Source organism: Rosa chinensis, chromosome 4 (assembly GCF_002994745.2).
Source record: "Rosa chinensis cultivar Old Blush chromosome 4, RchiOBHm-V2, whole genome shotgun sequence".
In the NCBI taxonomy this organism is placed as follows: Eukaryota; Viridiplantae; Streptophyta; class Magnoliopsida; order Rosales; family Rosaceae; genus Rosa; species Rosa chinensis.
Genome location: NC_037091.1, coordinates 12,043,946 through 12,063,965, shown reverse-complemented (window position 1 = coordinate 12,063,965; position 20,020 = coordinate 12,043,946). Strand labels below are relative to the sequence as shown.

The 20,020-nt window shown below is 38.1% G+C and overlaps 3 protein-coding genes across 6 annotated transcripts; 1 reads left to right on the top strand and 2 right to left on the bottom strand.

Moving 5' to 3' along the window:
• Positions 1-5,863: 5,863 nt before the first annotated feature.
• Positions 5,864-8,843, top strand: LOC112195937 (probable folate-biopterin transporter 8, chloroplastic). Of its 2 annotated transcripts, none has more exons than XM_024336176.2 (2): positions 5,864-6,586; positions 7,098-8,843. In XM_024336176.2, exons 1-2 carry the CDS (start codon positions 6,070-6,072, stop codon positions 8,249-8,251), a joined length of 1,671 nt encoding a protein of 556 aa, XP_024191944.1. In that variant the 5' UTR covers positions 5,864-6,069; the 3' UTR covers positions 8,252-8,843. The 2 variants fall into 2 exon arrangements, with proteins under 2 accessions (XP_024191944.1, XP_024191945.1); XM_024336177.2 differs by having other exon boundaries at positions 6,536-6,586; positions 7,109-8,843.
• Positions 8,844-9,303: 460 nt separating this feature from the next.
• LOC112198812 (pentatricopeptide repeat-containing protein At3g12770) lies at positions 9,304-11,537 on the bottom strand. The gene has a single exon (XM_024339917.2). It carries the CDS (start codon positions 11,505-11,507, stop codon positions 9,624-9,626), a length of 1,884 nt encoding a protein of 627 aa, XP_024195685.1. The 5' UTR covers positions 11,508-11,537; the 3' UTR covers positions 9,304-9,623.
• A 394-nt stretch (positions 11,538-11,931) lies between these two features.
• On the bottom strand, positions 11,932-19,166 carry LOC112196898. 3 transcript variants are annotated; one of them, XM_024337367.2, is made up of 12 exons: positions 19,030-19,166; positions 18,561-18,954; positions 17,769-17,889; positions 17,644-17,681; positions 17,358-17,387; positions 17,030-17,084; positions 16,833-16,948; positions 15,781-16,509; positions 15,596-15,703; positions 15,287-15,490; positions 13,351-15,206; positions 11,932-12,599 (listed from the first exon to the last, which is right to left on the bottom strand). In XM_024337367.2, exons 8-12 carry the CDS (start codon positions 16,480-16,482, stop codon positions 12,062-12,064), a joined length of 3,408 nt encoding a protein of 1,135 aa, XP_024193135.1. In that variant the 5' UTR covers positions 16,483-16,509; positions 16,833-16,948; positions 17,030-17,084; positions 17,358-17,387; positions 17,644-17,681; positions 17,769-17,889; positions 18,561-18,954; positions 19,030-19,166; the 3' UTR covers positions 11,932-12,061. The 3 variants fall into 3 exon arrangements, with proteins under 3 accessions (XP_024193135.1, XP_024193138.1, XP_040373767.1); XM_024337370.2 differs by having other exon boundaries at positions 17,038-17,084; XM_040517833.1 differs by having other exon boundaries at positions 15,781-16,493; positions 17,644-17,889.
• Between the last annotated feature and the right edge of the window lie 854 nt (positions 19,167-20,020).

The following is a 20,020-nucleotide window of genomic DNA, read 5'->3' as shown; positions in this document are numbered from 1 at the left end:
TTCGAAATTGTCGAAAATATATAGCTTGGGCCACGGATATTGACCCGATTTTCTTTGAGTCACACCTTATTAGGAAAAATGTTAATTTGAGTTCAAACATTACCTCCCCAAACCTCGAAGTCATAGGTCGCAGTCTTCATTGAAGAGGTCTTGATTCAGCACTCGTTCTTGCAATAATGTCGCTCTAAATCCACTTGCATTGGCTTAATTGATAAGTACAAACTTAAAATCACTTGACTGATTCCATATAGGCTTCTAAATAGGCCATGAAGCTTGAATGTCACAATCTAAACCACCTTGACGAACAGTGAGATAGATTCAAAGAATGGCACATGCCATGTAATTAACATGAGTACCTTGGACTTTAATCACACGTGATGTAGAACCTGACAAAGATTTCGATAGGTTCTGGACTTTTCTTCCCTGCTCAAGTTCCTGAATATAGGCACCAAAGAAGTATTCTTTATGGATAGATCTCTCATAGACCTGCATATCAAAAGGCCACGGGTATTAACCTTGAATGTTAATGATCAAACACTTGTAGTTTGACCATAGTGACTTTCCAAAGCCACCTTTAGCTCTGACAGCTACTGATAGCTTTTAGCAAGCCTCATGAGGCCTCAATCAAACTTTGAAATTTCAAACCTTGCAAAAATTGGCTCCTAGCAATACCCCCTCAGACCTTGACATCCAATGGAGTAGAACTGCAGAACTACATGTAGAAAAAGAACCTGGAAAGTGGTGCATTTCCTAGCAACATCATTAAACTTGGGAGAAGATTCTTCTTTTAGTTCTGTACCTTTGTCATGGAGCGAAACCTTCTTCGCCAACTTTGCTGTCCCCAAAGCATGAACCAAGAAAAACAAGAAGTCCTAGACCTTGACAGCTTTGTCATGGTCTCTTTGTAGCACAAATAGTCTTCAAAATCCAGTTTGACAAGGCATGCGTCCCCATAAGGTGGCTTTCCAGATATGAATGTCTTTTCTTCATAACTGAACCTCCAATGCCACTGTACTTGCCATTTAGATCATTTCAAAAAGTAAAAACTTTGTAAAATTTTAGGGCCACAAGTATTGGCCTACACTACAACACAAGTCCTTATTTCGGACGAAGATTTCTGATGACAAAGAATTGTCCTTGTAAAAATACTCCTTTTTTGACCACAAAAAATGGTTGTCGGAAATGTTTTATCAAAATATATTTTATTTCCGACGGACAATATGCTGTAGAAAAATAGTTTCAATTTCGTCGGAAAAACAAAAAAAATGGTGGGATCTTTTGGCGCTAGTATTATTTTCGACAACATTTTGTATCGTCGGTAATGGTAGCTAGACCTATTTCCAAGAGGCAGTTGACTTTGTCGGAAATGATTTCTTAGTTTCGAGGGCAACAAAGTACCCTCGGTAATGAACAATTATTTCCGACAGCGAGTGACCCTTGGAATATTTCTCTAAATTGTATTATGTTTATAAAAATATTAAGTCAAAGAGGAGAATTAAGCATAGGATCTCTGACTTTTCAAAATTAATTTTACATTTTTCCACAAGTTACTTGATGACTATATTATCAGTTTATTAGATTTGATGCATTATATGTTAAATACAAAACAATTTTATTATATATTGGTTATAAGGTAACATTGGATAAATCTCATAATATATATATATATATATATATATATATATATAGATCCTATCCAAAGTGAGGCCTCACTCTGAAATTAACATGTGAGATTGGAGTTTAAGGTCACTTTTCGGTTTCATATCCACATCTCGACCGTTTAGTTTTTAGGTACTAATTAATGTATAGATCATCTCTACAAAATTTCAGCCAAATTGATGATCTTTAAGGTATCTAACTCACTTAAACCAATGGACGAACTAAATCTGTCCACCCTGAACCGTACTAGCTTTAAGGCAGTTATCAATGCCTTAACGACTATTAATTTGGCTGAAATTTTACAGAGATAATCTATGCATTAGTACCTAAAAACTGAACGGTCGAGATGTGGATATGAGACCAAAAAGTGACCCTAAACTCCAACCTCACAAGTTAATTTCAGAGTGAGGCCTCACTCTAGATAGGATCTATATATATATATATATATATATATATATATATTATAAGTCTCATAGTTATATATACATAATACATATGTGTGTATTGGATTTATATATGACTTGATCGATCGATCATGCTAACTGGGAGGTTCCGCCCTAACCCAGTATTATTAGTTGTGGAAGTAGATAAGAGATCATCTATGGTAAATCACGATTATGCTAACTGGAAGATTCCTCGCTAACTGGGATGCAAACTAGGAGATTCTGTTCTATATAGATAAGAGATCGATCATGCTAACTGGGAGATTCCACCTTAAATCCTAAACCATAATGGTAAATCACGATTATGACTACCTTAACAATCATCAATTGTGCTTAAAACTTATATAAGTGATCTACTCATGAATACCTTAAAATTGAATAGTGGAGATGCTTATATATGTAATCGAAAAGTGGGTCTCACAAGAGATCTCTTAAAATGGCCAAAGAAAATGTCCCTTAATAAAAGACTTCTATATATATATTCAATTCATTGTTGATCGATCATGTGTGCTTGTCTACACACACACTATACTGTTACATAATACTATTCATTATCAATCACATATTACTACATATATAGTATGACTATCCTTCCACACATATATGCATTCGTATATAGTAGACATTGATTGATCATATACAATTTATATATAGAATAGCTAGATGAAAAAAAAAATAGAATATTAGCAAGTACATTTTTTTTTTTTTTTGAATAGGCTAGTGAGTACATATTTATTAAACAAGAATGTTATGAAATATTTTTCATCGGTCGATCCTATATTATAATAAAGATGTTGATTTACATAGTCCGACATACCAACACATATGCATTTATATATATGTTCCATGAAAATCGACTAAAAAACAAAACTTCCCTCCTAGGGAGGAAAAAATTTCCCTCCCATGGAGTAGATTTTCTAACTTGCTTAAACCAATAGACGGACTGAATGTGTCAACCTGAACCATACTAGATTTAAAGCAGTTATCAATGTCTTAACGATCATCAATTTGGCTGAAAATTTGCAGAGATGATCTATACACTAACCCAATTATCCCAAAATGACCAAAAGCCCCAAAATGAGCAAAAATTATCCCACTTACCCCAGCAACAGATTTTAATTCCCACTAACCCAATTTGAACTAAAATAACAATTTTACCCTCCATCTAATTAATGAATTACATCATATGCCATCAATTTTCTCTCCTGTCTCCCTATCCTTCTACGATCTGCACTCTCTCTCTCTCTCTCTCTCTCTCTCTCTCTCTCTCTCTCTCTCTCTCTCTCTCTCTCTCATCCCTCTCCGATCTGCTATCTCTCACCGCCGTCGTCATTTTCAAATTCTGCCGCCGGTCTCACCAGGCTCGCAACATCGCCAGATTGGTTTGGGTCGTCGTGGAGGCCAGGAGATTTCGTCGGATCCAGTTTTGGAGATCGTCTCCGAGCGCCGGTTATGGACATCGTCTCCGCCTCTACTTCACCGCCTGCGACACCGTCAACTGCACCGACTCCCTCTTTGACAATCTCAACGCGAGCCATGGAGCCGAGGACCGCAAGAAGGACCACCACCACAAAATCATCACCAACCACTCTTATGCTGGAGACGACGGTGCCGACCCGACCCGGTCAGGGCTTCACCTTGTTGGAATTCGGATCTTCATGGTTGGTTCCTTATATTCGAGTCCAGTTTGGCAGGTTTGGCACAGTTTCGACTGCAACAAAAATGGAGAAGATGACATGGGTGCCCAGATCAATTTATCTGTTTTTTTTTTTTCATAAAATGGTGCAGAATTCCTAGAAAGAAAGAAAAAATGAAGGAAAAAAGGTTCTATTGGGGCAATAGAAGTCTGTTAAAGCGTCTATTGGGGGGCAATAGACTTTTTGAATTGATGTAATGTTCTCATTTTTTTCTTTAATCAAAGTTTTATTTGTCTAAATCTAGGAAGATTAGTTCCTATTCTGGTGACTGAAAGTTCTATTGGGGGGCAATACATGGCTGATAGTCGTCTATTGGGGGGCAATAGACCTCTATTGGGGGGCAATAGATGTTTTGAATTGATGTAATCTCCTCGTTTTTTTTCTTTAATCAAAGTTTTATTTGTGTAGTTTTAGAAAGATTAATTACCATTTCGGTAATCTAAACGTCTATTGGGGGGCAATAGACGTCTACTGGAGGGCAATACATGGCTGATAGTCGTCTATTGGGGGCCAATAGACGTCTATTAGGGGGTAATAGACTATTGGGGCAATAGACGTCTATTGGGGGGCAATAGACGTCTATTGCCCCTCTATTAGGTGACCGAAATCCGGCGACCGGTGACCGGATTCCGGCGAAAGTTGGCCGGAATCCGGCGAACGTTGGCCGGAATCCGGCGGCCAGTGACCGGATTCCGGCGGCCGGTGACGAGCTCCGGCGAAGTCTCCCATGGTTTCTCTCTCTTCTATTTTTTCTCTCTCTCTCTCTAAGTAACAAGGGGGTGAGGGTAAAATGGTATTAAAAAAAAATTAAAAACAAAAAAAAAGGTATTAGGGAAGACTCCCTTAGAGTGTATTGGGTAAGAGAGAATTAAAAAAACTTAATGGGGTAAGTGGGAAAAAAATCCCTAGAAATGGGGTAAATGGACAAAATCCCTTTTCTTATATAAGAATTTGCTACTTGTCAAAAAGAGAACAATCCACCAAGCTCCTTGCGCCACCTGTCGTTAAGAATAGGGCAATCATCAGGCGACAAGTGTCCTATGACGCAAATGGCTGACATCAGCAGCCCACATGGTGGCCACCACCATTGCACCATGTGTCTCCCTCCGGCCAACAGAAAGGCACGTATTTACATGAATTTTTTAATTAAACTTAAAAACTAACTTGAAGACTAGAAAAATTCTCCAACAAATACTGCAAGCTTGTGATCACCCTCGGCTTCTAAGTTCGAGCATAATCTCAAATTTCGATATATAAATGTGAACAGATATAAATATGGTAGATTACAATTGTGGTTCATCTACAGTCATAAAGTTTGAGAATCATAAGCGCAGTCCTACAAATGTCGAGGTGCGCGCTATTCAAATAATCATGTCAAATAAAAAAAATACATATATCTATTTAATGTGTATTTTCTTGAAAGTATAAGAACGAAACACATGTTTGTTGTATCAAATGCATTTCTCGTAATCGAAAAATTGTTGCTTAACCACGAAAAAGTTCACTAACAACCCTACTCCACTGGCAATCCAAAGAGTGTGCACCTAATTTTCTGCATTTGATTTTGCTCCAAGTCTAAACAATCTAAAGGATCTCTATTTCCTTTGAACAATCAAAGGAAGAGGAAAACTTCAAAAACCCGAAACGCCATTTCTCTTTATTGAGTAGACGCCAAAGGGTACTCTGCCGCCAAACGTATCACACACTATCGGTCCCGCTGGCAACGTGAATTACAAGCGCGCGTGTGGAACCCGCAACGCCTGTCCTTCTCCGTAAAATGAACGGAAAATTACGGACCGTGAATCCAACAACTCCCAGATTTCCCAATCAGTCAGTCCATCACTCAAGTCAGATCTCCCGATTGGGTCAGAAAAAAGGACCGAGAACAAATCGGCACGTGGACCCAATTTTCTCGGACCCACTCTCGCGTGCGGCGCGTGTTCAAAAAGCCTCCGGCGATGACAGCAAGACAAGACACATACGGACAAAACCCAACCTCAAAAAAACCATTAGCCTCCTCTATGCTCTTCTTTGTCTTCAATCTTCTTCAATCTTCACTCTTCTAGATCTATCTCTCTCTCTCTCTCTTTCTGAAGCTGCTGGGTTATACTTATACCTAGCTGACATTTATATACTAATACCATAAAGTCTTGGTCTTACACTCTAATAATAGCGGCCCCTTCTTTTTCTGCCACATTCATTTTTGGTTTGAGGAGGTTTGTACTTGAGCTCAATTTCTCTCCTGTTTTGCATCTGTTTTTTCGTTTACAATGATTTACACATCAATTTCTTATGAGAATCCATGGGCAAATGCAATCAATCCAAAAGTGATGAAGCTTTCAAGAAAGCAACCACAGCATCCTTTTCACTTAAAACCCATCATTCGTTGTCACCGCCAAAACCCAGATAACACCACCATTCACAACCCCAAACAACCCAAAATCCAGCTCAAAGATCCCATCTTGGTCACCCCAACAACGACTCAAGTTGTTTACAGAAAAGCCAAGAAAAACAGGGCCAATGTGGAAAGGAGAGGCCTTCCCAAATTGGGAAGTCAACAAATGATGATTTTGTGTGGATTTGGGTATTGGGTTCAAGGCTTTAGGTGCTTTCCGTGGTTGGCTTTGAACTTTCACATGGCTCACAATCTTAATATGCACCCTTCAATATTGCAACTTGTACAGCATTCTGGTAATCTTCCCATGGTGGCTAAGCCCTTGTATGGACTCCTCTCTGATGCTTTTTATATTGGCGGTGCTCATAGAATTCCTTATGTTTCCATTGGAGGTTAGTTTCAAATCCTTTGCCTTATCTTCTTCATTCTATTAGTCTGATCTAAATTTATTTATGCAATTTTATTTATCTATACAAGGTTGAAAGGCTTCATCTTGGTGGTTTGTATTGAAACTGTACTTTTTATTCTTTTCTTCCTCTTTCTCTTTAAGCTATATGTTCTGTTTCTTTATTTCCCATGTTCCCAAATTCCTTTGATTCCTTAACATAAGAAAATAAAAAAATCTCTATCAAATTTACAGACTCCTACTAATTATGATGCTGTAAAACAGTTGTTAACCTTGACAAGCTTATCTCCTTTCGGTTGAAAGTTGTAACAGTGCTAAAGTCAACCTAGAAAGCGCTGGTTAATGGTGTAAACTATGTTTCAATGTGATGTAAAATGAGCTATATTTGGATATTGAAAAGGCAATAGACAGTGTGTATATGCTATCTAAAACCTATGAGCTATGTGCATATATAACTGATTACTTGAACAGAGTCTGATGGATTTCAAACTTCTCAGTTCTTCTACAGGTCCTGTCTTGGGGATCACTGGCTCTGGTTCCAGTTGCAGCTAAGGCCCTTCCAACCCTTATGGCATGTGTTCTTCTCAGTAATCTTGGAGCATCAATTACAGAAGTAGCAAAGGATGCTCTTGTTGCAGAATATGGCCAGCAACACAGGATGAAAGGCCTCCAGTCTTATGCATTCATGGCATTAGCTGCCGGTGGAATCCTTGGGAACTTAGTAGGTGGATATTTCTTAATGAAAGCACCACCCCGAACCATGTTTCTCCTGTTTTCGGTTTTACTTTCCGCTCAACTTGCAATTTCATCGAGAATAAGAGAGGAATCTCTTGGTTTACCACAATTGTCAGACCAGAGTCTTGCAGGGAAACCAATCTTGGAAAGTCTTAGGAAACAATTGTCGGATCTAATGATGGGAATTCAAGAGCAAAGCATTGTTCATCCACTTACTTGGATTGTAGCTTCTATTGCCATGGTCCCGGTTCTGTCAGGTTCCATTTTTTGCTATCAAACACAATGTCTAAATCTTGATCCTTCGGTCATTGGCATGTCTCGAGTGATTGGTCAGTTGATGCTTCTTTCCACTACCATACTTTACGACCGTTATTGGAAACAAGTTCCAATGAGGAAGTTGGTTGGTATTGTGCAGTTTGTGTATGCCTTTTCCCTTCTTCTTGACTTTGTTTTAGTGAGACAGATCAATCTTAGGCTGGGGATTCCCAATGAGGTTTTTGTTCTTTGTTTTTCGGGATTAGCAGAAACAATTGCACAGTTCAAGCTCTTGCCTTTCTCAGTCCTGTTTGCCAATTTATGTCCTCGAGGTTGTGAAGGATCTCTCACTGCTTTCTTAGCTTCAGCCTTGATTTTTTCATCAATAGTTAGTGGGTTTTTAGGTGTTGGATTGGCTTCTCTGATTGGAGTAACAGCTGGTGACTACTCAAGCCTGCCTTTGGGCATTCTGGTACAGTTTCTTGCAGCTTTACTTCCCTTGGGATGGATTCATCATTTACCCGTGTCAGAAGCTATTGTTGGGAAGGAGAGGAAGAGAAGTTTAAGTAGGAGGAGTCAGAAAAATAGAAGGGTTGGTAGAGTGGTGTACGATACAGTATATATCTACAGACGAGAGAGAGAATCTGAAGCACAGAGTTGAAGAATCAGACTTTCTTGTGGATTAACATTTCTTTGGGGGGCAAGGGGTTTGAAAATGAGAAGCATATGCGGGATTGCCATGAAGAGAACCTGAAAGTTAGAGATGAACAATTAAGTCACTTCCTTTGGTTGTAGCAAAGGTATTTTGGATTGACTGACCGTTGTTCATGCTGTTCATACCCTCCTCAACTTAGAAAGAGGCTCCATCTCAGTTACTGGTACGAATTTTCAGGAAACGGCTACCTCATGTTAAATGGAGCTGAATTTTGAATAAGGTAATCAGTTGGTTGTAATAGAGCTTTTGTTTCAAAAATCAGCAATACAGATGCCATCGGGCATGAGCTCTTCAGACATGTACCCGGGGCTTAACCCAGGAAAAGGAAAAGGCTCGATGATTCTCTCCCAGAGATTAGTGGAATGAGGTAATTGTTTTGTAGATCATATACTCTATGGTGTGACCAACCTAAAAGTAAAAAAGGAAGAAATACTCTTTATGTACAAATTTTGGGACTTCTACTTGTATATATTGGAGATACGGCTCAGGCGTACTCTGGCCTCTCACTTCCTTTTCCAGATTTAGAGTAATAAGCAAATCAGATGCAAGAAAGAAGATGCAAATTGCACTAGGAGTTTTAGAAAAATGAACTTATTAATTGATGTGACGTGAACAGAAATCTAAAATTCTCTTCATTTTTAATCTCTCAGTAGTAGAATTTCATTAAAAAGTAACAAACCAAAGGAAAAGAAAATTTTGAGGTTTAAATATAATCCTAATGGAATTCTGATTTCCACTTGTACCTCAAATTTGGATCTTTCATTCCATGGTACAATACAAAGCTCCATGGCTGTTGCAGACATAGCGAAGTGTGGTACGTATCATAACTTCTCATAAACTATAGCACCATCTTGAAAAATAAAATTAGCAGAACTTTCCTTTTTATCTCTAACATGACTAGTTGGATAATTAAAATGAATCTGCTCCATTTCTTTTATTTGAGGCACCATGTTTACGTTTCACTACGCAAAGTCATATGGCATATGGTAGGAAGTGTGGGAAATCTAACCGTGAAATAAACAAAACCACGATGCCGGCAGGCTCAATTTTGGATAGATATGAATAAGTGAAAACAGACAAAAAGAGGAATATAAGGTGTTATCAAGAGAAAACTTGACCAAATATACTATTATAGGTAAAGTAATCTTCTCTAGTTCTCTTGCATAATATGCAAAAAATTTCTCAAGGCGGAGAAAGTGTGATTCAAATAATCATAGAAATACACTTCATTTGTCTGAGAAGAATATACGTTTAGCATCATAGCAGGAATTAATTTATCTAAAGGAGCTATCCCCAACTAATGTGTGTGATCTATCATCTAGGCTGAATATTCTACCAAGTCATGAGAATCAGGGGCTCCCTTCATTACTAAAATGAGGTAGTCAAGCATCTCATAGATCGAATCACAGCAAGGATGTACTTTATCAGCAACATAGAAAGAATGAGTCTTACCAGTAATGCTAATCCAACTACACCCAGGTGTCTTCTTCAAACCTCTGTCCTTCATCATTGTTCTTGTTTCAGCTACAACGTCCCATCTTCTAGAAGAAGCATGAAAATTTGATGCTGAGATATAATTTGAAGGGTTTTCGGGTTCTAGTTGAATGAGGAACTTATAAGCTAGATCTTGCATGTCACGGTTCCCATGCAATACAGAAGCAGTAACTAAAGCCCCCCAAACACTTGGACCAGGTTCTACAGGCATCATTTTGATGAAATTTAATGCTCGATCAAGCTCTCCTGATCGACTTAACAGATCCACCACACAAGCACATATCTCCACTGTTGGTTTAATACCATAATCAGTTGTTGCAGAGCTATAGACTGAAAGGCCTTCATTTACCAATCCTGACCTGCCACAAGCTGAAAGAACCCCTACTATGGTTATCATATCCGGTTTGATTCCAAGCTGAAGCATCTTATTATACAAAACAATGGCTTCCTCACCCCTTCCATGTAATCCATACCCTGATATCATTGAACTCCAAGAGATTGCATCCTTACAAAAAGAGTCATCCTCAAAGACTCGCCTTGCAAAATCCAAGCTCCCACATTTGCAATACATATCGATCAAAGCATTGCATAGAGATACATCATGATTCATCTCCTTCCTGATAGCAAACCCATGAATTTGTTTCCCACTCGTTAAACCAGCATGTGAAATACAAGCTGGGAGAACACTTACAAGCGACACTCTATTGGGTTCTATCCCATCTTCCACCTGCATCTTCCGGAAAAGAATCAATCCTTCATCAGACGCTCCATTCTGCACAGAACCATTGACCATCGCCGTCCAAGCATATACATTTCTACACTTCATGCGCTCAAACACCCGTCTCCCCAAATCAACTCTACCACTCCTACAATACATATCAACCAAACAACACCCAAGATGAACATCCGAACCCAAATTCAAATCCAATCCATACTTCACTACATAACAATGAAGCTCCCTCCCATAACCCAATTTCCCAACATCCTCACCTCCACACAAACCCAACAGACTCGAAACAGTAAACCCGTCGGGCTTCAACCCACTCATCATCATAGACTTGGCAGTTTCCAACATCCCATTATCAAACCCACACCCTGCTATCAACACATTCCAAGACCCCACATTTCTCTCAGGCATTTCATCAAACACCTTCCTACATTCCCCAAACTCCCCACACTTGCAATACATAGACATCAGCGAATTCGCAACAACCGCATCCGTAGCAAACCCAACTCTCACACTCTTCCCATGAACCCATTTCCCGGCGACCAAGTCCCCAACCTCGCCGGAAACTTTCGCCATTGTCGAAAACGTATACTCATCCGGCAATGCGTCACAACAACAACACATTTCGACAAACAACTTGAACGCTTCGTTGTAAACGCGAGTTTTGACGCACCCATTAATCAACGAGTTCCAAAGATACACATTCTTGGGCTCAATTGAGTCGAAGACGAGTCTGGACTTGGTTGGGTGGTTGAACAGAGCGTAAGCGGAGATGAGCTTGGTGGCGATGAAAGGGTTTTGGTGGAGGCCATGAGTGAGGACTCGCGCGTGGGATTGTTGGGCGAGTGGAAGAGAGCGGTGTGTGATTGAGAGCTGAAGAAAGTGGTGGTGAAGGTTCGGAGGCTGGTGGAGCGCAGTGGCACAAGTGTAATTGCGTGAGGTGATCAGGGTAAATATTTGGCGTGCAGAGAATTGGTTCATTACGCACTCTCTGAGTTTGAATTTCGCGGGGGATTTCAACTTTTATACGCCCATCTTCACTTCAACAGTTTTTTTTTTTTTTTTTTTTCGTGATAGGATATAAAGAAACACTTAAATATTGGATTGACATATATAATACTTTTAAAAAATATAAATATATTATTTTATTTTTATAACATAAACATGAATATCGGATATTTGCATTGTCACCCACTAGAATTGGGAACTTCCGACTCTAGAATGTTGACTTCAGCCCTAAGATAGCAGGACAAGGGGGTTCAGTTCTTATGTAAAAGAAGCAATGCACTGTATGGTGAATTGGTGATAATCAAGGAACACAGTTGTATCGAAAAAAAAACTTGTACATCCCAAAATAATTGGTTTACTTTTATCAAGTGAATCTTAGTGCTTAGAGGTCCAGGAATTTCCTGCAAAATTTGAATTCACAAGATGAACCAATACTAAATAAAAAGAACAAGATAAATCTTCTTCATGACTTCATGTAGATTGGAAGAGAGATTTACATGCTGGGAACGGTACCTTAAACATTCAATCTACAAACTATGTACAGTAAATACAGGTCCAGGATTCAAAGGGGGGAGGGTCCAACACTCTCCCTGATTATCAAAACAACAGCTATACCATTTGATTCTATAATAACCTGCTGGAAAACCAGAAACATCAAGCAAGCAACTAGAGAACCCTTGTCCTCTGTCATTCAGTTCAAAACACACGAATGAATACACAAGGTCCTCATCATCACTACTCCTTCCACGCTTATTACTCTTTTTTGTGCTGCATTCGGTTGCATACTTCAACAGCTTTTCATTCATTTCTACCATGTCATCAGTTTCCCAAGCTTGACAAGTACCCAGCTCTTGCTCCTTGTGTTGTCCACTTGCTCTTGGCTCCAGAAAAGATAGTCCACAATAGAGCATACAGTAGAATTTGTTAAACCGCACTGGAATATCTGGCGTCACATTTCTTAATTGAAGGCAAAGATTTAATGACAAGTGGAAACCTAATGATACACATATTCCATCTGGGTTTCTAGTTTCGTTGACAGCAAACAGTTCTGATCCAAGGCAAGGCCTGAATTTTTATGTCAGTCACAAACATTAGAAAACTGGTGAATACCAAAATAAAAATCATACAGTATGACAATGATATACTATGGATACTCTCAGTAAACCCCAGTCCACTCACAGACCATCCTAACCAAATATTTCCTGTTCAACGCTTTTGAAATCTGTCAAACTGAGGTAAACCTTATACTTTGGCGCACACACAAAAGCACACACACATATATATATAGCTTTCCCTCGTAATTCTGGCCAAGTGTCGATACTGAATTTCTTGATAAGCCTAACAAAAGAGAATTGGTGCTGGTCCTCAAATCCTTGCCTTGATGGGGAAAAGGGCTTTTAGGTAGAAATGAAAGGAAAAGAAAGGATGTCATTTATTTCCTGATACGGTTTCGTTAATCAAGTAAAAGTGGGCAATTGGAGGAGATCAGTCAGATCAAACTCTGTTGGCAAACCAACAAAAGAAAATTGGTCTAATGAAATTTATGCTTTTCCTGAGGACTGAAGTAACCGTCTATTCTGGAATTTTTTGACATTTTAATAAAAGGCAAAATGGTGATTATAAAGTCCCCAAAATTCCCCACAAAAAATAAAAATAAAAAAGTTAAGTTCAACTAAATTCTGTCACTTACTCTTTTCATTACATGGAGAATGAAAAATGTTCAAATAAAACATATGGCATCTCATATATAAAACCCTAAATAAAGGCAGGAAAAGAAAAAAACTTCCTAATTAATATTGTCAGAATGGCGGGGTACCTCAAGTTGAAGAAGTACTTTGGAGTCTGGAAAGGGATCTGCATCCATTTCATAAGAATTTCAAGTAGAAGTTGCAGGCCATCCTTGGTTACTTCGGAGAGACCCTCCTCATTCTGCACTATGTTATACTTGCTTTTCAAGCCAGAAAACCCTGAAACCGCATCACTACTGACCCCGAGAATATCTCTTGCTTCAGAACAATTTTCACATGCTTGGATTCTTGATCGAAAGTGAAAGCAATCAAAAGGCTTTCCCCCCGCCTCCCAAAGCAGACAGAGATCTGTAATGGTTTCATGGTTACTGTGCCACAACCGCCCAACTAGATTTTGTATCAGTATTGTGTCTATATTGTTTGCAACTCCCGGACCACAAATAGCAACGCCATTAACTAGGCTTGGAATGTAGAGAGCAAAACCAGAACAAAAGGCCAACAGAGAACAACTCATTGCAAGTGCTGAAATGATACTTGAACTTTTCTTGTCGATGTCAATGAAAGATGTTGTAACTAGGTCAAATTCCTGTGCCACCCTCTTCAACTGCAGAGATATCTGAATAAGTCTCTGCAATGAAATAAAGTATTTGACCATAGAACTTTTCTGACCCTGCCTATTTTTAATTATGTTTCCCAAAATATTAAGTATATCCACCACAGCTCCTAGTAACTTTGCTCTTAAGGACAAAAACCATCTCTGGAAATAAAAACTTTGGCCTGTTGTGACATCGACTCTCAATGTTTCCAAAGAAGAGCAGAGACTGTTGTAAGCTGCAGTCAGCTCTTTACTATAAATATGCCCCTTCATATTATAAGCTGAATCTTGACCAATTTCACCTAAATCATCAATGGAAAGTGTAAGAGGGAATTTGTGTGTCTCTAACCCTTGTTTTGGCAATCGAAGCAGCTCGTATTTCCACTCCCCATGAGCATAATGAACTAATGATTTCAACCAGCGACAGCACAGATCAGAACGAACTCTTTTCACCAACTGCTCAAATATAAAATTCGCAGTGTGCCAAGCTCCCTGACACGCTGCATATGTCCCAACTCTGTAAGCAGGCCAACTATTTTTTTCTGTTAGCATCCTCTTAGCAAAATCAATGACATGAGTTTCATGCTCAACAGAGTAATTATGAAGAGATATACCCGAGAGTCTATTGCAACTTCCCTCACTCTCATGCACCAAGTGACCCCAAATGAACTGATGTTGCAACAGCAAAGAGTAAATTGTGTATGCATGGCACTCAAACAAGTTACTCTGGCATAAATGTTCAACCAGAATCTTCACCTTGTCAAATACTTTTGTGGAGATGGCTTCAGCTTCACTGAGATTTTCCAGAAAGGTTATTAAAAATCTGTATATCCTAAATACTAGCTTCGATCTGATAACTGACCTCTCTTTCAAATCTGCATTATCATGAACAAAGGCATCCGTGTCTGTTGTAGCCATGACATTGTCATGCACAATCGAGATGGACTTGATTAAACCAAATATTTGATCCAATACTAGGAGATGTAAATCTGGATATTCTCGATTTAGAATGATAAGAAGATCAAGAAGGAAATTAACTCTCGGAAGCACTACAGAATCAATCTCACAAAGAGCCAAAACTGGCTTCATCGTCAAAGTGATCTGATCTATGATAAGCAAAATCACCCGAGATGGGAGAAGAGACTCTGAATGCACAAAGGACTCCATCTGTGTGCTTCCCTTTAATTTTCTTGATATATCTACCAAAACAGAAATGGCTAACATGCTCTCTGATGTAATTGGAGATGCAGATACATTCGTAGCAATGCTTACCAGCTTAGAGGATTCAAAGACATCAAAGGGTTGATTAGGATGTATACGTAAAATTATCTGCACAAACAGCTACAGTAAGTAAAACAGAAATAGGACAGTGTTAATGACAAGTTCACGCGTATGATCTAAGAAACTACCTTACGCAAGGTCTGCAGTGCTTGAAATAGCATGGGTGACGGGAGTTGGGGTTCATCTAGCATGCTAAATAATGTGTTCACCAGAGATGTGTTTAAAGGAACATGATACATTCCTTTACGGAAAATATAATGCAGGCATCTTAGTGCTGTCCCCCGAAGATGATAAGTTTTTTCTTTGTTAAGAAACAATACAAGCAAATCAGCCTGCATTCAAATGTCAAAAAGTATTACAAATCAAGTATTGTAAGAAATTGCAATCATAATACGTACCTGATCAGCTATAGGAACTTATCATATTAAATTACATACATGCTCAGAAGTAAGAATCCTTGACCTGGAAGCAAGTTTGGAAAGGGAAACCAGCATGGCAACCTGATAATCCTTGTCCGACCACTCTAATAACAACTTCACACCTGTCTGCAGTGAAGCAATAATTAGGCACTGTACACATTTACATCATGTGCATAAGAACTAAAAGTGTAAAAGTAACAAACCTTGTAAGCATTATTTGCAATGGAATGTGAAAATCCAACTTTGGCAAACATGCGTACTCCTGCCAACCTTATACCGGGCAATGTTTCTGGTGAATTCAACATATGAAGCAGCATCTCCAAGACAACCCGTGCAAAGTCCTCCGATAATTCAGCAAAGCATCCTGCCGCAAATAAGGACGCTTTTACCTCCAGAATGTGAGGCGAAACCATACTAGAGAGTACCAGGTATCGTATGCTCGGACTTTCTTTAGCAAAATGTGCCCAACAGCCGAATAGACCCAAAGCCAAAGCCCGATCTTCAACATCCCCACTGTCAAACACAACCTTAACTCTCCCCAGAAGCTCTACCCGCACATGAGCCTCAGTTTTCGACAAAACACCTCTGTACTCTTTCCGTTTGTTTCTCTTCCGGTACTCATACAAAAATGCCTTCAAAATACAGAGCCTTGTGTGCTGATCTCCGGATTCAAACGCCCTTGCGAGACGCAGAACAATAGCATTGGAGAAGAGCTTCTCCTCAGCGGGAATTAGGTCGAACATGTGGTAGATAACTGGAGAACACTCTGGTTCTGTGCTTAACCGTACCAATTTTGGACCGATTTCCGATATGGCTTCAAGCGAGCGGCCTGGCTTTGGAGACCGCAAAGCCTTCTCTAGCTCTATGCTCCATTCCATCACACACGCTGCCGAGTTCCTCTCCATTTCAGCTCAAACTATCAAATCAAAACTCTACAATCCGATAATCACAAATTACCACGATAATAAAAGATGGCCAAACTCATAACGCATAAACAAAGGTTCTCAATTCTCACACTCGAATAAAAAAATTCTACTTTAGTCATTGAAAATAGTAAACATATTTCTGGGTTTTACTTGTCTAAATCCAAATAATTCATTAACCCCAACACTTGCAATAGTAGCAGAAAAGAAGCTTTATACTCTTGACTTAGACAATTACAGTCGATTAAACACTAAACCCTAAACCCTAAATCGAAACTTTATAAAATGCTGAATGAAAAAATGAACTCAGAAATTGAAACAAAAGGAAATACCTGGGCGGCTCCGGCGGAATCAGGAGACTGGGAAACTATCGAAGAGACTAAATAATTCTCCCGCGCGATGCTGCGGGTTGTCCTTTGTCACAAATTTGTATGTTATAGTTGAGTCTCTGGAATTTCATTGTATCACGTCAATATATGTACTTACATATCATACTTTCACTACTACTAAAAGAAAATAATGAGCAGACCACTTCACTGTTGTGATTGCACTTAATTTGTTGCTCAAAATAGTCTCCTACAAATCTGGAAGAAGAATGAATTAAAAAAAAATTAGATATTAAAAAAAAAAAAAACAGGAAGTAGAATGAATCAGAAGAAATTGAACATTAAAAAAAAAAAAATACTCATAAGATGGAATGCAAAATCAAACAGACCATGCAACATAACCACATAAATAAATGGGACAATGAATCGAAATTCAAATGTTCAACAGCCACTTCATTTACATAGTATTCATTTAAGAACATTAGAGCTCCACAATAGCAAACTGAAATCAGTAACAAAAATACAGCTGACCTGCAATGACAGTATATACCAGCAAGCTTCCTGCACCAAAACCAAGAGCATAACATACAATCAGCTTTACTAATGAAACCTTAGCCTAATCTAATCCAAATAAGTATATGTATGAGTAACTTAAATACTATAATGTATGAGTATAACTGGTATGGAAAAGTTAAATTTACTGATACATAAAACTAAATGTTATAATAAAAAAATATTTAAAAAAATACCGAAGGTAATATTATAACTGAATATTATAAAAGTTAAGTTCTTAGCATGGTATGTCTTTCAAAATTACCTTTAAAAGGATTTCTCTTCCACAACGTATTGATGCACCTGAACATGTGTCCAAAAGCATATTTTAGTAGTAGGAAGAAACACATAATATTTTCCGCATCGATTGCCCCAAGATCGATGCATGACCTATCAATTGAACATTTGTTTCACAGTGATATCATTGGTACAGTTGAAACTGGGATATACGATTCGATACAACAATTATGAGCCACACACGATCAAACTTCAAATACAGACGATGCCAAAGCTGCATCAACAAAACAAATTTAGATGTTAATAAGTGAAGGCCAAAGTTGACTACAAAGTAATGTAAATGTTCTGTACACATTAGAAGTATCATCAATTCTTTTTTGGGTCTTTAAGTATCTGGGATTAAACACTTTAGCATATGAATTATTGATATCACAGGAAACATAAGAAGACCCCAAGAGCAGGGCGCATCATCTGTTAGCTTGGGTATTTGTTTAGTATGTTGAGTATGTTCTAAAGAAAAAGAAGGTTGAACAGAATAATAATATATTAAAAAAAACTTGGGAGGAACAAAATCAGTCAACAAATAATGAAAATATGCTCCCAACATTGCACACAACAGAGTAGTCAAGAAATTCATTGCTAACTGTCCCAGTGATTTGGCTTGCAGAGACTATGAAGATCATTACACCCCATCTCAAGATTAAACACTCAAACACTCAAAACAGATAAAAACCAAATGATATTCCAAGCTCTCGAGTCCAAATTGGCTCTGACATTAAGATCACAGCCACCCACACCTAGAACACAGACATTTAGATCAGACAATCAATGATCCCAAAAACCATGCAAACACAGCTACCCAAAAAACTCGACGAAAAAAAAAAAATACAAATAGCCACAAACAGATAGAGCTGTGATTCTGCAAAAAAAAAAAAAAAAAATTACCGATTGTTCCTGTCCCCCTCTTCCTTTTCTCTGAGTTATCTACCTTCTTCACCTGTTAATTTCATATATTACCAATCAGATGACTTCAGCTCTTCCAATTATGGGAAACATATGGAATTGAATATTCTTGTTCTTCTTTATTCTTCAAAACCCACAGAGTTTTCATCAAACAGAGAATAAAAAAAAAAAGCAAATTCTGAAATCCAATTCTTGCATATTCCCAGCATGAACTTGGTGTATCAAATTCTTCTCCCTCTTCCTGTTTCCTGTTCTTCCTCTCCCTGGAATTAGCCTTCACTTCCTCTCTCTCTCTCTCTCGCAGAAGAGTGAGAAGACCCAAAAGGCACAGAAAACCTCCGTCTCTCTCTCTCTCGCAATCTATCTCTATCACTTTCTGAAAGTTCAGATGGAGATATGTCAAAACAGAAAATTGATGGAAGATTTTGGAGCAATTGAAGGCGAGAATTACCTGTTCGTCGACAATATTGATATGGGAGAGCTGAGAGTCGGAATCACGCCGGAGATCCAAAATGAGAGAGCAATCTTGGTTATGCGGCTGTAGAACAAAGAAGAAAGCGTCTGGTAAGTTGATGGCAGAGTCGTAAAACAATTTCAAATGAGGGCAAAACCGCCATTTCGCAGGTGAACAGTGCTTAGGAACAGTTGCAGGACGCTTTTAGGGGGTGTATTCGATTAAGAGTCTACAAGATTTTTTTGTATTTTAGAAGTCTAAGGGTATTCAACTGAGATTTTAAATAGTCCTTTAAAATCTTGATGTATTCAATTAAGATTTAAAATTATCCATTCAAATCTGTTGATATTCAAAAGTATATGGATTTTTAAGGATTTCATTAAATGCTGGATTTTGGAGGATTTTATAGTGCTTTTTATACATATCATAACTCAAAAACAATCCAACCACTTACCAAAAGATTTTGATGGATTCTTTCTCACTCAAAAAATGAAGAACCTCTTCACCAAAATAAATAAATAAATAAAAAGCAGGTCTCAATAGGTGACACTCATCCATTTTGTTTTTTAAACCTATTTTCCCACTATCTTCCTCTGCCTCTGCTCTCATCTAATAATTTTTTATTTTATTTTTATCACTATAGCTCTTGCTAATGAAGCTATGACTTTCAATGGTATTATTAAGATGATACATACACACATGATTCTTTTGTAAATTAGATATGAAAAAAATTATGTCATTAGTTTACTATTTTATTTTTTGTGTAACATTTTGACTCGTTAGTTTTCTCTTATTGTTCATATATCATTATATACAACATAAAGAATGGGAGATTGTCATATTTTCTTGTCATTGATATAGCATTATAGTTGGATCCATACATCCATTGCTTAATTAAAGAAGAAGAAAAAAAAATAACCTACCAAAAACATCATAAGGATTTGTAAAATCTAAACAAATACTAGTAAATCAATCCATTAAAATCAAT

Excerpts from the sequence above, each read along its gene's own strand:
- LOC112195937 (XM_024336176.2), top strand. The coding sequence starts at position 6,070 with ATGATTTACACATCAATTTCTTATGAGAATCCATGGGCAAATGCAATC. Across the intron at positions 6,587-7,097 it reads TCCTTATGTTTCCATTGGAG|TTCTTCTACAGGTCCTGTCT; the intron begins GTTAGTTTCAAA and ends CAAACTTCTCAG.
- LOC112198812 (XM_024339917.2), bottom strand. The coding sequence starts at position 11,507 with ATGAACCAATTCTCTGCACGCCAAATATTTACCCTGATCACCTCACGC.
- LOC112196898 (XM_040517833.1), bottom strand. The coding sequence starts at position 16,482 with ATGGAGAGGAACTCGGCAGCGTGTGTGATGGAATGGAGCATAGAGCTA. Across the intron at positions 15,704-15,780 it reads TTGCAAATAATGCTTACAAG|ACAGGTGTGAAGTTGTTATT; the intron begins GTTTGTTACTTT and ends GCTTCACTGCAG. Across the intron at positions 15,207-15,286 it reads CACTGCAGACCTTGCGTAAG|ATAATTTTACGTATACATCC; the intron begins GTAGTTTCTTAG and ends CTGTTTGTGCAG.